The 16,441-nt window shown below is 39.4% G+C and overlaps 1 protein-coding gene across 1 annotated transcript in view; it reads right to left on the bottom strand.

The window, feature by feature from the left end:
• The window catches only part of PHIP (PHIP subunit of CUL4-Ring ligase complex), a gene marked incomplete at its 5' end in the record, with an annotated part of 109,430 nt that overhangs the window by 71,698 nt on the left and 21,291 nt on the right, over positions 1–16,441 (bottom strand). Inside the window, 2 exons of the mRNA XM_082481492.1 lie at positions 5,467–5,567; positions 6,176–6,397. Of these exons, the coding sequence (XP_082337618.1) occupies positions 5,467–5,567; positions 6,176–6,397 (323 nt within the window). The remainder of the gene's footprint in view (positions 1–5,466; positions 5,568–6,175; positions 6,398–16,441) is intronic.

Here is a 16,441-nt window from a genome sequence, read left to right as displayed (position 1 = left end):
GTGAACTCTGCCTTTGGAGTTAGGACAGCTGCAAAATAGAGCAAGTATGCACTTACGTTCTAGTTTAGATGAATTCTCCAACTTACGTCTCTCTAACGTGCTATTTTAGGCATGGAAAGGGAACAAAAGCGTAATTTCTTGCAACATACAGAAATGAAGCTAACCATTTCACTTCACATACATTCTCAAACCAATTTTTAAGTGGCTGGAAGACACTAAGGTACCTTCACAAACATTTCATAAAGAGGTCCAGAAAAGCTCTGGTAAACCGTTTTCCCCCTGGAGGAGACACGTACTAAGTTCAACATGAATCCAGAAATGAGAGGGGCTGCAGTCAAAAAGTAACCTGTACTCAGAGCAGCAGACACAGAAGCAATTTGGTCTATGTGCCTCAACCAAGGGACACGCTCACCCCATATAAACGTCTCAAGATCATCTTCTTCAAAATGCAGCAGCAGTGAAGGAATGGTTACCTAACCCAAGCCCTGCAAATTAACCTCACTCTGGACATGTAGTGGCTCAAGCAAGACTTCTTCCCAGAACACAGATGTATGATACAACCTGTCCACAAGCTAATGAAGAAAGTTCAGCACATCTGATTTCTGATGTATGACCAGCCCCTTTAACATCAAGTGTCTTCTGCTTAAGAAAGCAGATGGGAAGTATCACACCACACTGATGACAATTGAGAAATCAACGTCTTGTCCAAAACAGGAATGCCAAAGTCATCAGCACATGTTTTTCCAAAGCTTTTTTCCCCTTTTTAAAACTATAGAGGAAAAAATAGAAAAGAAAAGCAGTATAGTAAACTCCTTCTACTCAAATCTGTGAGACTGTTCTGCTGCCTTAGTCTGTTACTGGCAGACCATATGAACAACAGTGGAAACTTGTGATCCAAACAGGTGGCAGAGAACAACAAGAAAACTCAGCATCTTTCTCAGAGAAGATATATATGCAAATATTTTGCCGTGCAACTAATTTAACTTTGATGCACTGACCAGCTGTAGTAATTCTCAATTAAACTTGAGGCAGATTATCTTTCAATTTCTGATGACCCAAGGCTCCTTCTCCCGACCGTCAACTGATACAGGATCCAACTCATGTCTTCTATCACCATCCAGAATAGTAACAGGGGACTAAATACGGGGAAAGTCTTGTCTGCCTAAATTTTCAATTGTTTTCCCATCTTGTTTGCGCCACATTCTTTGACTTCCTTATCTAAAGCAACAACCAACCTTACCATTCCTCTATTTGGAAATCAAAGTAACCTACCTGAAATGTTACCGCTTTTAGGCATACTTGGTAACTGCCTGCTCAGAAACCTCTTCACTGAAAGAAGAGGAGCTCTATAGAGGTCTCTATAAGCCTATATAGAGAGGCTCTATAACACTTAATAACATGCATCCACACTAGTCACAGAAGCACATGAACAAGGCTGATCACTCTCCTTTGAACAACATGAGAATTCTGTGGTCAGCTGTGCCAATGTCTCTTTCATCCTACGGCACCAAATCTACTGTTATGTATCCTTTTGCAGACAAGCATCTCTTGTCTGGGCCATATGTGTGACCTAGATACTGAACATGCCTCAATTAACAAGGTTATCAAATAAATTGGGAGACTAACATGGGAAGCCCCTAATTTCAGAGATACTATTAATACTGTAGCAGAGCTGCTAGCAAAGCTGAAGGCAAGGATTTTTGCAATCTAAGAGTGAAACAAGATAAACACTGGCAGAGACAAAAAAACCCCAAACAGAACTGGGATCAGGAGCTAGACATTAGAAGGCTTAAAGGATGTCAAAGTCCATTTAATGGCAAATACTACAATTTTCAAGGTAGTGAGTTTTCCAATTTTTCATGATCTGTTCAGATAAATAATTGCTCTATAATATTTTGATCTTATTTTGTAAGTGGTGAATAAAGAAGGATTTCAAGTTTCCTCATCTCCTGAAGAAGATGACAGGGAAATATTCGTTTTAGAGGGAACTCTTCCCAGGAGGGACTAAGTCCAGTTTTCAGTTAGAGACAAGGAGTTCATCTGGTAAACTTAACCATCCAAGCTGGGTTCCACTGAAACAGTTTTCAGTGTAGTTAAGAACAAAACTGATTATTTTTAATTCAAGAGTACACTGAACACAGTAGTGTATCCAATCGCTGCCTTTCCCATATTTCACAAAAAAGTTCAGCAAAGTACTGCTGGCACTACCAATCATCTTGAAACTACAATAAACCACATGATCATCATTAGGCTGCCCAACAGCTCATAATCTTAACTCACTGCCAGATGACTCAAGTGGTTCTGAGTATAAAAAACAGGGATTTGAGTGTATACATATTTTTTTTTTTCTGTTAAGTAGCTGAAATTTCAAGATTTTGCCACCAGTCCCCATTTAAAGTATTGGACGATTTAGTAACACACTTTCATCACTGATAGCAATTGCATTCTTGAAGGACTGGGTGCAGTCAAGCTCAGGAGAGGCATTAAATCAAGTTCTGACTTACTCATGTGACAGCACCCTTCACCTGTACTACTCAGATCTTTTGGTCTTGCTTGAAAGCTCCCATTTCTCCTTTCTGTGGTGGGAGTGGTGCTGGAACAGAGACACAGGGCAGCAAGTTCAGACCTTGAATATTTGTGGTAAGAGATCTCATTTTCTCTGCCAGCTTTCCTCCTTTTAAAAGGCTCTGAACAGAGGCAAGCCTGTCTTGTTTACTATAGCGATAAAAGGAAGGACAAACTTCCCACCCCACCAGTTATTCTCTCTTCCAGATGGCCTACACAACATGGTTTTAAAAAAATAAATTCACAAAAGGCCTTACAAAAAAAAATTATCAGGAACCTTCATTTCCTTTTATGATCTCATATTCCTGGCACTCGTTTTGACCCAGCACATTACTGAATGGATGTGGAGGGAACCTGCCATGTTTCTGCAGTTCTGGAAGAGGATCCAAATCTGAAGTTTTAAGAAGTGCAGTCACCTGTATGACAACGTACACCCATTACTCAGATGCACTGTCCATACAATACAGTCTCCTTGTAGAAAATTACACTGGACTCTTAGTTTCCCAGTATAATTTATTTTGGTTTACTGGAATAAGCATGACAACCACAGTTAGAAAAGCTTACAGTTTAGCACATTAAGTAAAACTTCCTGTAACTAAGAAATTCCCCTGACGTAGTATACTGTTCAATTCAGGAAGAGGTACATTAAGACTTTTCTGGGTGTCAAACTATTTCGATATTGTAAGCAACATACAGGTATGTTCCAGTCCCAAAAGACATATCTGTTTCTTATTTAGACTTTATCATATTTTTATCAAGTTTTAGTTTGGATCAAAAAGCATCAATTATATCAAACACATAACTCTACTAAGTTCAAACTAAGATCTAAGACCAGTATCCTGCCTCTAAATTAGCCAAAACTGGATACGTAAGAGCAGAAAAAGCACACAGTGATGCCTTTTAACACCTTCATATAATGCATAATATCTTGTGGCAAGGAGCTTAATAACTTAACTGCATGTTTTGTAAAGAACCATCTCCTTCCAATTTGAATTGTCTACCTTCACTTCATACCCTCTAGTACAGTAAGGGTCAACAAGTAATTACTCATTATATGCCCTCCTCAAGATACTCATGACTATACACGTCATCTTTTTTCCATACTGAAGAAACACAGCTTAAAGGGTTTCTCTGTCTTCTCAAACATAATGTATAAAATACTTCCAAAACAAAAAGTGAGGATGGTACAAATTTCAGTCTCAAAATTTACTCTGTACTCTGTCATTAAGCAACATGAATCACTGGCATGACTTGGGTTACCAGAACCACTTCCTTGCTCTGCTGAATGAGACAGCTGAACTAATTGTTTTCTCCATGCTGCTGTCTGATCACACCTGCTGCAACTACTTATGCATGAAAGCATTACTCAAAAATCTTTTACTCCTTTAATATTTGCTGAGTGCATCTCACTGAATATTTTTATTCTACATTTGCATATCACCATGGAAAGGAATTAGTTGAGAATCCCCTACCATAACTGACACCGGCTTTCTCACTCCTGAAGTTTCACCTCAAAACAAATCCCATCCAACTCTATGATTCATCCAAACATTCATGATTTCTAAACATTCATCTCCCAGCTCATATAGCATAACCCACTTAAGTCTCATGGATTCTGCTATTCTCTAATGACAGAATTTGTTTCAAAATTCAATTCTGTAGACTTAAATTTTACTTAGGAAAAGAAGAAAAAAAGAAATAAAAGAAAAAATAAAGAGAGAGAGAAACGTGTGTGCTCAAAAGATTTAAAACCAAGCAGATGAAGATTTCACCTTGGCAACAAGAGCTCAGACTTAAGAGACCTTAAGAAAAATAACATGGTGGCAAGTCCTCTCCTTCACACATTAAAAATAAGCATGTAAGCCATCTCTTCCTCCTCTCAGTAAGAAGGAGAGTCTGTCTTTGATTACAGCATGCATACCAGGCAGCAGAGGATTAACAGCGTAAGAAGCAGCTTCATCTACAGTATCAAAAAAGAGCCAAAATGCCCAGAGAACATTGAAATAGTTAAGGTCCAGACAACCAAAATACCTAGGGCAAACGTACCTACAAGACCTGCATAACCTTGGCACACTGCAAGAAAGAGATTCTAACAGCAATTACCAAAACCACAAGAAAATGGAACCTACTTGCCAGAATATATTTGTAAGAACACAACCCAACACCAAAGCTAAATTACTAGTGATTACTTAAACAATTTCCAATTTTAAGGTACAGGTGTTTTGAGATAAAGGAAAAGGAGCAAAAAGCATTTGAAAGCCATTGAACAATTTTAAAAAAAGCTGTCTCTATTTGAGGGTCCTGACAACATTTTTCGTCTCTTATACTTTGAAGGCAGAAACTTCAGGCTTAACTTCAGCCACCAACACACAGCTGACCAAGAATTCTGCCTCCTGCCACGCTACAGTAAAGAGCAACTATGAAAAGGTAATACAGATAAGTAAAGAAGAAGCATCAAAAATACCCCATCCCACTTAATATTAGGACATTACTGTTTCGTAAAAAAAATATGAATTTTCAAGTCTAAGTTGTAATCATTTTATCAACGTAATTTTCATTTCATTTGGGATTAAGAGATAAGAACAGAACCAAAAAGTGCCAACTTCGACATCATAGTAAAAAAACCCCACCATTAAGACTTTTTTACTAAATTAACAGACACAGCAAAACTGGGTATACAGTTACTTGCTTCATTCCACAAAATGTTATATTATCAACTTAATCCTTAAAAGATAAGGAAGAAAGCTAGCTATAGGTACACCAGAAATATATCATATCCAACAATCACACAGAGAACCAGTCAGTGACAAGTTATGTTTTAGTCAAATTTTTCTCCAACATTTGTAAATCATTCTTAATTACAGAAAAAAAGAAATAGCATTAAATAAAATAGCAACTAACTTTATTTTAAGGGTGCCAGCATCCCACAGCCAAAAGCATATTGTTCCATCTGCCCCGGTTGAAGATAAGTATCTCTTTGAGCCACTGCATAGTGGAGAGAACTGAGGGGAGGGGGGAAGAAAAAAGAAAAGGTCTCCTGTTAATATGTTCCAGATGTGCTAAGGAGTTCCTCTAGTCATCGATTTCTTAAAAAAAAAAAAAAGTAAAAAAAAAAAGTATCAAAACATATTAAGGAAAATAAATTGCAATGAACACCAAAATAACATGATGCTGCTCAAAGTTACTCTCTTCCTTCAGAACAACCCTTCCGGGTTACTTGCAAAAGTACTGTGGGTTATCCTTCCCCACAACTCAAAAGCATGCAACTCTAAACAGAAACAAATCAAAGTATTCAGCAGTGACTGCATTTCTTACTCAAAGCACCTGCACTCAGAATCACCACCCCCAAAGGAATGAGACTTCAAAACAGAACTGCCCACATGCATCATGCAATTTTTTTGAACAAGGGTTATGTCAGGCATTTTTCAAGGGTCAGGCATTTTGACAATAAACGTGTTATTTCACAATGTGTATCATGAAAAATCCTTCTCACTTCACAGTGTAGTTGCCAGGCACAGATTTTTATTACATAGAACATTCTTGGGTGGTTCCTTTTCCAATCAAATGATGCATTTTATTGCTCAGGTGAGTTTGCAAAGCAAAAACCTACCTGCAATGATGTTATAGATGCACTGTGGCCCTGCAGAACTGCTAAAGGTGCACAAGTTCGAAGGCACCAAACTCTGATCATTTTATCACAGCTTCCAGCAGCTATCATGGTGTTTTCGTAGTTCACTGCCATATCAGATATTTCAGCTGCATGCCCTCTCAGGGTAGCCAACAACCTTCCATCATCTGTTGCCCAGATTTTTACAAGGCAATCATCTGATCCCTGGAAGTAAGGCAGAAAGAATTTCAACCATACCATCAGCTGTTTTGATGTTACAGTTAACTAACAATAAACTGAAAAACAGAACTAGTAGCATACATAGATAAATACTTCCCCCCCGTGTTTTTAACAGTTTTCCACACTGCATTCAAAACACAAGATTACATTAATTCTCAACAGTATATACAAAGCATGATGCATTTATAATACAAATCACAAATCCTACAGCAAGTTGGATTCATGCTCTTCAGTAACACACTTTTCCCAAAACTCCAGCACAAACTGAAATAGCTGTTGCAATACATTAAAATGAAAATTTACATTAATCATGACAATGAATTATGAATCGGTACTGTGTTTGCCATTTAGCATTACATCCACTTATGTTCCTTATCTTCCTAGTTTGATCTTCACGTCCTACCACCATGAGTAGTATACTTACCACAGTAACAGTGAGGTAAAGAGCCTGTATGAACAGCTAATCCATTACGAAGTTGAAGTACTACAAATGTGCTTTGATATTCACATTAACAAACACTGAAATGACTTCTCTTTCTCAAACTTCAGAAGCTTCATCTACAAAGTCATACTTAACTCACGTTTTGCTGGTCTTTCCACATCATTGTAACACCTGCTTGCCTGCATACAACAAATTCACCCTCTAGCAAAAATTCCAGAACTCAGCCCTGCATGTTTCATTGCATTCCTGCACCTCCCTGAAAGTCTTAATACCTCTGCACCTCACTCAACACTATGGCATTTGAACACTACACAGAGACGCTGACAGAGGAGATTTGTTGTAGACATTTCATTCATTTGCTCAGGTTCAGAAGCAACACAAAGCAGGGTTTTTAAGGTCTGGAGCACTGATCTGCTACTGGACGCACACAGGTGCCACAGCAAGTCACAGTGTGACACCATCATTATAAAATTTCACCCGCATTTTTCCTCCTCCACCTACTTATAGTGCGTCTGAATGAGTTTATCTATTTATTCTTTAAATATGTCAGGGCAACACTATCGTCCACCTTTTATAAAAAAGGTACCCAAAGTACAGGGACCGACAGCCAAGATTTTAAAAGACTGGTAAGCATTCAGTGAATGTAAGTATCTAATGACAATGTCTCAAAAAAATATTTAGATGCTACTGATACTATTTTCAACATTACAGCTTCTGTAAACAGGTAAATTATATGCATTTTCCTTATTTAGTACATTTATTAGTCTACATTCACATAACTATAGAAATCCCACACTGCCATGGCTCAATTTAGCTACTGTTCTGGACAGCCCAGTTCCCAGGACACCAATACCCAGCTTGGGAAGTTCTCACCACCACGAGATGTGAAGCAGAGCTATCCCACCAGACAGCCAGGCAAACATTCCACGAAATGCATTCAAAAGGAACCCAGATACATCCTGCAGTTATTGGAATGCATAAAAGGATTTGGAAACCTCCCCATTCCCCTCTCCTTTTCTTAATAAATATTGACTAGCCTGTTTACATTACTTTAATACTGATGAACAGACAACTTATTTCCCCAACTTTTTTTATGTCATTACTATAAAAAAAATTCACTTGTCTACCTGTAAAGGTAGTTAGATTTTACTCATTACATTAATTCAGATTTTAAACTACTGTCTGGGAGAAAGAGGGGAACAGTATACCTGCAGTTACCTAACAATTACATACCCATTCTCATTTGTAGCAATACACTGTAAATCAGGCAACTTTCTCAGGATTACTTTTTGTTTCATGAACAAGAAGCTGTTTCTGGCTCACAGGCCGTTACTCAAAGCAGTTTGTCATCCTGTATTATCAATTCAGACAAGACACACCTCTTTTAAAACGTTGAGATAAAACTATAGCCCCAGTTTTTGAAACAATAAAAAGAAAGGTGATTGCATTTAGGTACATTGAGAGCGCATATTTTTCTACAGATCACAAATACAGGTTGCTCGTCTACAGAAGGTCTTTATCTCTAACATCAGCAAAACGGATACTTTCAAGCATTAGTGACATTTTAACCAAGCAGAATGTTTTGCAGGGAAACTCTCAGACACGCAAACCCAAGATAATTTAGAACTTTACTGTATATTTGATTTCTGGAGTGCCTCGGTAGGTATTTTTGATTTACCAGCTCCCATGCTTCTACTTTTTCGCAGGTGGGCATGACTTTAAGGGCTTGACTTTTCTTTCTTCCCAACTCTTTAACAGGTGCACCCATGAATGCAGAGATGTCAGCAGGACAACTTCTGCCATGGCTGTGCCCTAGTTATTTTTGGCATAAACGTCTGAGCCTCCAATTAAGGTTGTCAAACAAATTCTGCGTCAATGCGTACTCATTTTAAACAAGTACTTCTATTAAAAGAAGGCCGCTCTTCCCTCAAACAGAAAAATACTACTTGAGATTTCAGATTTCTCTTTGGTCCTCCAAGGACAGCGAGGCTGAGCAATCAGCATTACGGAACAGCAGCACTCTGAACATTTAACCTCAACACTCAGCCAAGGACTGCTTCCTTGTGCAGTCTTGGTTAGTTACTGCAAGCAACAGCCAGTTTCTACTTCTAAAAACTTTGTTGGAAGAGGGAGTGTTGCAGGGACATGTATACTTGACAAAGGAGATAATAAGGGAAGCTTGTTAATAATTGCATTTTCTGCCTCTTGGGTAAGGAGAGCAATGGTACAGCCCATACTATTTCTACATATGCCTAAAACTCCTATGCTGAGATTCTGTGGCACATTTGCCTTATCTAACTGCTAAACTGCTACAGTGCCAGCCCAGGGAAGACAACCAGAGTCTGTAGAGTTGAACACCAACTGACAGACAGAATCACTGAGGTGGGAAAGGACCTCTGGAGATCACCTACTCCACCCCCCCTGCTCGAGTAGGATCACCTAGAGGAGGTCGCCCAGGATGATATATCACCCATTCCTGTTTTGTTACCTTCTGCACATTTACTGAAGGTACCCTCTGTCAAGTCACACCCAGGTCCTGAAAGAAATCATTATAAAGTACTGGCCTCAGCACCAAACCCTATGGTACACCCCTAGGGACTGGCCTCCAGTTGGACTTTGTGCTGTTAATCACAACCCTTCAAACCTGGCAGTTTGGGCCATTTTCAATCTCACTGTCCACTTACCTAGCCTGTAATTCATCTATTTGTCAGTAAGAATGCTATGGGAGACAGTGTTGAAAGCCTTGCTACAGTCAGGAAAAAATCCACTGCTGACATTTGCTCTCTTCTAGTCCTCAGAAACCTCTCCTGACTGTCATGGCCTTTCAAAGATAACCAAGAACGGCCTCACAGTGTCATTGGCCAGTGCCCTCACCACTTGCCAGTGTCTCCCATCAGGTCCCATGGACTTGTTGTGTATGGCCAGTTCATTTAAGCATTCCCTAGCCCAGTCCTCCTTCACCAAGGACAAGTCTTGCTTACTCCAGACCTTCCCCCTGGTCACAAGGGCTTGGGACTCCTTAAGACAAGTCTTGCCACTAAAGACTCAGGCAAAGACGACAGTCAAGCATCTTGTATTTTTTTATGTGCTCCATCACCAGGTCTCCTGCCCCATTCATCAGCAGAACCACATTTTCCATGGTCTTCCCTTTGCTGCCGAGATACTTGAAGCCAGTCTTGCTGCTCTTCACATCCCTTGCCAGATTCAACTCCGGGCTGTCTTCAGCTTTCCTAACCCCATCGCTGAACTTTCAGAGAGTGGCTCTGTATTTCTCCCAAATCATCTGTCCCTGCTTCTACCTCTTGCACACTTCCTTTTTGTGTCTGAGTTTTTTCAGGAGCTCCTTGCTTATCCATACAGGCCTCCTGCCACCTTTGCTTGCACAAGGTGCACACCAGGAGGCACAATCCTTCAGTCTGGAAGAGACAATCCTTAAAAAACAGTCTGCTCTCCTGGATATCTCCTCTCTCCCCCAGACCATATCCCACAATATTTTTCTAAGCAGGTCCCCAAATAGGTCAGTCAAAGTCTGCTCCTGTGTAGTCCAGGGATGTGATCCTGCTTTTTGCCTTGTTACCTCCTCACAGGATCCTGAGCTCCATCACCTCATGGTCACTGCAGTCAAGACCGCCCCTGAGCTTCACATGCACAAACAGTTCTTCACTGTTTTTAACTATCAGATCCAGTATAGCGTCTTTTGTTGTCAGCTCCCCAATGGCCTGTGCCAGGGAGCTGTCATCAGTTTACTACTGCAGAACCTTCCTGGATTGCTTGCATACTGCTGTGTTCCCCCTCCAGCATACACCAGGGTGGTCCAGGTGGTCCAGGAGGACCAGGTGAGGCTTCTTCTAGGTGCCTGAAGAAGGCCTCATCTACTTATTCCTGATCAGGCAGTGGTAGCAGACACACACCCCAATGTCACCCACATCAGTCTGCCTTTTAACCTGTGCATGAGCTCTCAGCTGGCTCATCACCTGTCCCCAGGCAGAGCTCCATGCATTCCAGCCGTTCTCACACACAAAGGGTGACTCCCACTCCTTGCTATCCTGGTCTGCCCCTCCTGAAGAGCCTGTGTCCATCCACAGCAGCTACCCAACCCCACCCCACCCCTTTTGTCCTGATGAAATCGTAGCCCTGCAACAACACACAGGATTCCAATTGCTCCTGCTTTTCTCCATAGTGCATGCACTAGTGTATAGGCACTTCAGATGGGCACCTAGTCAGGCTGACTTCTCAAAACATGAAAGCTTTCCCCACAATGCACTTCTTGATCTGTGTGCATACACTTGGGGTGGGCCCTCTTCAGCCCTTTTTGTAGACAGGAGAAACCCTGAAAACAACATCACCCCACATTCTTTTTTTACCCACCTGATCTATAACTTCCTCATGTGAATGTGGTTTGTCATCTCCCTTCCACATCTTTCCTACTCTAACACTCTCCTCACCAGGTTGACCACCCTGTTGAGAAAGATACTTTTGCCCCATATTTACCTCTTATTCTCCTTTTCACGTCCCTCAGGATCCATAACAAAAAGCTTCCTCTCCTCTGCACACTTTTAGCACCTTCACAAGTTAGAAATTACCAAAACCCTTGATAACGTTGTTCTAATGGGAAGTTAGGGAAGTTACTCTGTTAATGCAGTTATAATAGGATCCAAAGAAAAAACATACCCCACAGACAAAAGTGCACAATAATCAAACCACTCCTTTGCTTTTACACTAGAAGTTCTATACCTCAAGCATGCTAGAGCACCGTACTAACAAGCATAGTTTTCCAAAGCTTTGGACAGTGCAACAACTCTTTTCTGAGCATTAATCTTCTATTTTTCCAATATCCTTAGGGCATTACAACTTAAAAGCAAAACAAAATGGAGCAGTCTAGCAGCAAGTACAACATAAACTCTGTAATTTCTCTTAATTTCATCTAAGCTAGGTAGTCATTTTAACCACAACAGAGCAACATAAGTATATACGAATCCAATTACTTGGCATGAACCTCAAAAGCCCTTCTGAATTACCTCAAAACTTCTTCAAATTGTGTCCTCACAAACTGTAACAAGCGTTTGCAGTCTTTGCTCTTTGCCCCATCATGTTAAGATTGTATGAATAAAAATCAAGTGCTCAGTACTCTAACTTGTTATTCCTTTTTCTCTCAAAAATGTTTATCAAACCCTTGAAATGACCATTTCCTCCTAGATCACTTCTTTTGATTCAGACCCATTGACCTTAGACTCAATAAATGAACCCACTATGGATCTTACTCTATTTTTATTGCTACTTTTAGCTCAGCTCAAACACCTGTATGAAAAGAAAGTAAACCACTATCAGGAATAGCTTTTAATTAATAGGTAAAACTTGGCACCTCCTAGTAAGATGCTCACCTACCCAGAACTTCTACAAGAAAAGAAGTTTCAAGGCCCCCTTAAATTTACAGTTGTTTAACTGCATTTAAATGTAGTTGTTCCCATTTAATGCTTTTGAAAAGGCTCTGAATCTCACTCATATTTAATACCTTGAAAGAGACACAGTGTTATTCATTAAGGAAAATATAAAAAAGAGCTTAAATTATTAGCTCAGTCACAGAATGTTTTTGACAATCATACACACACAGGCTAGTTTCACTTATAGAAGAAGTGAATAAATCAAGTTAAGTTGCTGAGATGCTAAAGAGAAGGAAAAAGTAAGAGGAAAAAAGTTGGTAAACAAGCTCAGTAACGCACACTTCCAAATCAATTCCAACGAACAGGTTAACACCAGTTTACAAAAGAACTGGCAAGCTTGCTGTTTAGAGCTTTCTAAATTCTGCTTATAAAGCTCTAAGCAGATTCAGTTTTAATCCCTTTGCTTCCTTAAAGCAAACATGAGCACTCTAAAAAGCACTCAGATTTGCATTTTTTTTTCCCATGCTACTCAATTAATAAGTTTCCATAACAGTTCCTGTGTTTCTATATTCAAATTTGTGCTTCTATTCTACTGGTATCATGGTTTGAGACTTGACAGCATGATGAAGGTTGTGTATTCTTCTCGAAAGCACGGTCACCACCAAAAAGCCTCAAGAAGCAAAAGAGACAAAAAGGGTCTGTGCCTGTGTGTATGTAAAAGTGATGCTGACAAATAATAGCCTCACAGCTCCAGAGAGAGACCTGAAAGTAGACGGGAATAGGGAACCCAAACCTTCCAGAGGGTGGAAATCACTTACATGTAGATTAATCTCTTTCTCAACAGAGTACATGCATGAGAACAGAACCAATCCATTAATATTAATTGCATCGTACTCTAGAAATCTCAAACCCGTGGTCCCATTTTTCCTGAAGCTGCATAAATTAAAAAAAAAAAACAAACAACTCTGTCTACCAAACTATACATATTACATAAACATGCTTCTACAATTCTCACATTGTACAGATCAATATTATGAATAAGCTACTGAGTTTACAGTAAGCTTACAGCCTGCAGTCATTTTACTGGATGAACAGATTGTTCAAAGCACATTAAAAAAAAAAGAGGCAATCAATAAACCAAACCCTGCATTATGAGACTCCTGAAATGCTGCTCACAGAACGTAACTGATGGAGAGCAACCTGCACATAGACAACTTAAAGGTGTAAAATGGTCAGCAAGAAAAGCTAGTTCTGGGACCTAATGCCACCTGGAGGGTCCTCAGAGGTCTATTTAATAACAGCAAACTACAGAAAGAAAATCAGCATAAAACCAGCCTGCTTCCTACCAGCTAGCTATAGTATAGCTATAGAGGCATGTGTCGTACATCTCCATTGCAGAGAAAAACTGAACAACTGTTAGCAAGTCTCAACAAGAAAAAAGGAAAAAAAACAAGGGTAGTGAGTGGGATGGTAAGGGGGGGGGGGGGGGGGGGAAACTTAGGTAAAACTCTAAATTCTGTAGCATCTGGGCAAGATAACAATATCAGAGTTCAAATAAATTCATGGGATTCTACCTGAACTGAATGGGACAATTCACAACTCTCAAAATACTACTGCAGTTCTACTAGCAAGGGCATTGGCTTATACCACAGCTCATGTTTCCAACCTTATGTCTACAACTGCTACGAATTATGTGCCTATTAAAAAGCATTTGTGAAAAGTGAATCCTAGAACAAGTTCAGCACCAAGACAGAACTGATGACAGCATTGCCAAGGTATGGAGTTTAAGCGGTTCACTTTCCTACCATTACACAGACTTGTGGGCTGAAGTGAAACTGCCAAGAAACGTACAAATTAATCTTGGGTTGGAAACCTTACACAGACTATTACACAACACTATTATTCCCTAGAAAGAGTAATCTCAGAGAAGACAGGAAGATAAAGGTGGGGAAAAGGAGATGGCCATCCTTCTTTGCAGTCAGAAAGTCCAGTAGTGCAGGAACCAGAGAAGACAATGCTTGTTTCTATTACCCTGTGTGGGTTCTGCAAGTCATGTTTTTCAAGAGATCCAGAATACAGTCTCAGAAATAATTAGATTTTCTTCACTGATGGCTGATAGATCTTTTAGCTGTGTCTTTGCAAGTAAAGATGCCTTAATTGTAGTTAATTAAAAAAAACCCTAAATTACCAAGACAACACAGTTTGTATATTAAGAATATTTTTTATATATTAAGAAAAAAGGTAAGAAGTGTGAAAACCATAAAAATATAAATAGACACAGTCATTGCATGACCTACTAGCTAGCAGGAAAACTGCATAATGTCCCATTTTCACTGCCTTTAGGCAAACTAAGAGCATCTTCCTAGCAAAGATAACATCTCCCAGAAGATTATGACTCAAGAATGTGCTGAGATCACTTTCTTTTAATTTGAAGCAGAACATAAACAGAACTTGAATTTAGAGGCTTTCAATCCTTCAGAGGTCATGAGGAAAAGGGAACAGTTATGATGCATCTTCTAGAACGAATTATAAATCTAAAACAACCTCTTATCTAACTAATGCCGCACTGAATGCTGGAGGTTGTAGAGTAAAAATGCTGAGCAAGAACAACTCCCTACTGATGCATGCAAATTTACATGCTGGCAACAGACATGTCTGGAATGAAGTCTGGCTCACCTTTGATTATAAATTCCTATTTCCACTTACTACACTAGACACTTGAGAAATTGTAGTGGTCCAGATTGAAAAGAATTGCCACCATTTCATTATACAGACACAATTACAAAAAGACAGTTCATGAACATCTATCCACTGGCTACATCACACCAGCTACAGCAACTTGGATTTTACTGCAATGTGGAATACAACCCATTGGTTTTCCATTTGCCAACAACCACTTAAACATCTACACAAATACCACTGGATTTACCCAAGAACACTGATGCAAGAAGGTCTGTCCCAGGCCCTCCAAAATGAAAATTCACCAGCCACAATTAATTTCTATGGCCACTTTATTTAGCACTAGATTGAAGTAATCATGATCTAAACAGGGACCTTTTTCAAGCAATCATACCAGGACACAAGTGTATCTGTCAAAAAAAGGATGGCTCTGGGGTTGCAGAAGCAGTATTGCTCCCTCCATTTTATTTCAGGTTCTTCTACTTTTCTTTCGGAAACAAATCACTGCTATAGTCAGGATAGTTCTCTCTCTTTAACCCCTTTTAGTCAGACTGCAAAAAGCAAGGGAATGTGCTACAAGGAATGATCATTGTAGATGTACCCAAGAGGAAGTTCGGTATATCTCCCAAAGAAGATTTTAGGAAAATGGAGAATTAAAAGACCTTAACAGGAGTTTTATATAGTTCATTTCAGAAGCATAAACAGAAGTTTTTACTTAAAAGTGAAGAAGGTGAGCGCAGGTGATTTTTATACTTGGTACGCATAAAATCTCTAATCCATTCTGCCATGTCACATATGAAACAAACCCACAACAGAGCACCCTTTTCCTGATAGGTTAATCACGCAAAAACTACAGGACCTAAGATTTTAATGCCTATTACTGCTGAGGGACTTAGCTTGCCAATGAAAGCTAAAGAAATATGAAAACACCTCTGCTATGCCTGAACAAGGGAACAAATAAAAAGAAGTCTGTTCAAAACACTAAGTGTCCCATCCCTGCAACCACTCATCCTCTATGCAACAAAGCAAAGTGTATGTGGGCAAAATGGCGAAATTATATTTACCAATGCCTTGAAAGAATTATAGAAGTTAGAACTGTAATACATAAAGTAGGAGAACTGACATGAAGTTAGAATGTACACAATGAAACTCATGGGTTTATCAGTTACGTCCAGTGTTTCTGGGAAGGCAATAAATGCAGCAAAGTGTCCCACACTGGCACGAGGTGTGTATTTAAGAGATCTTTGGCACTAATGAAATTGTCTACTTAAAAAAAATCCAGACTACACTGACACCTATCTGTTTTTATAATTCCCATTCATTGAGAAACTTGCAATTTCAGTACAGATTTCAGACATCCATCCAGTATTTAAAAAAAAAAAAAAAAAAAAAGAAATAGTTAAAAATACTGAAAACACTGGTACAAAAAAAAAGTTGTTCCTGGGATCTCATAAAGACAATTCCTTGTGAACCACTATTTTTTTACAACGCACCATATGAGTTTTCAGCTTTCTTGTTCCCATTAGC

The sequence above is a fragment of the Vanellus vanellus genome (genome assembly GCF_965231255.1).
Source record: "Vanellus vanellus genome assembly, chromosome: 3".
Taxonomy (NCBI): domain Eukaryota; kingdom Metazoa; phylum Chordata; class Aves; order Charadriiformes; family Charadriidae; genus Vanellus; species Vanellus vanellus.
Note: the sequence above shows the minus strand (reverse complement) of the source record. Positions and strands in the feature narration are given on the sequence as shown.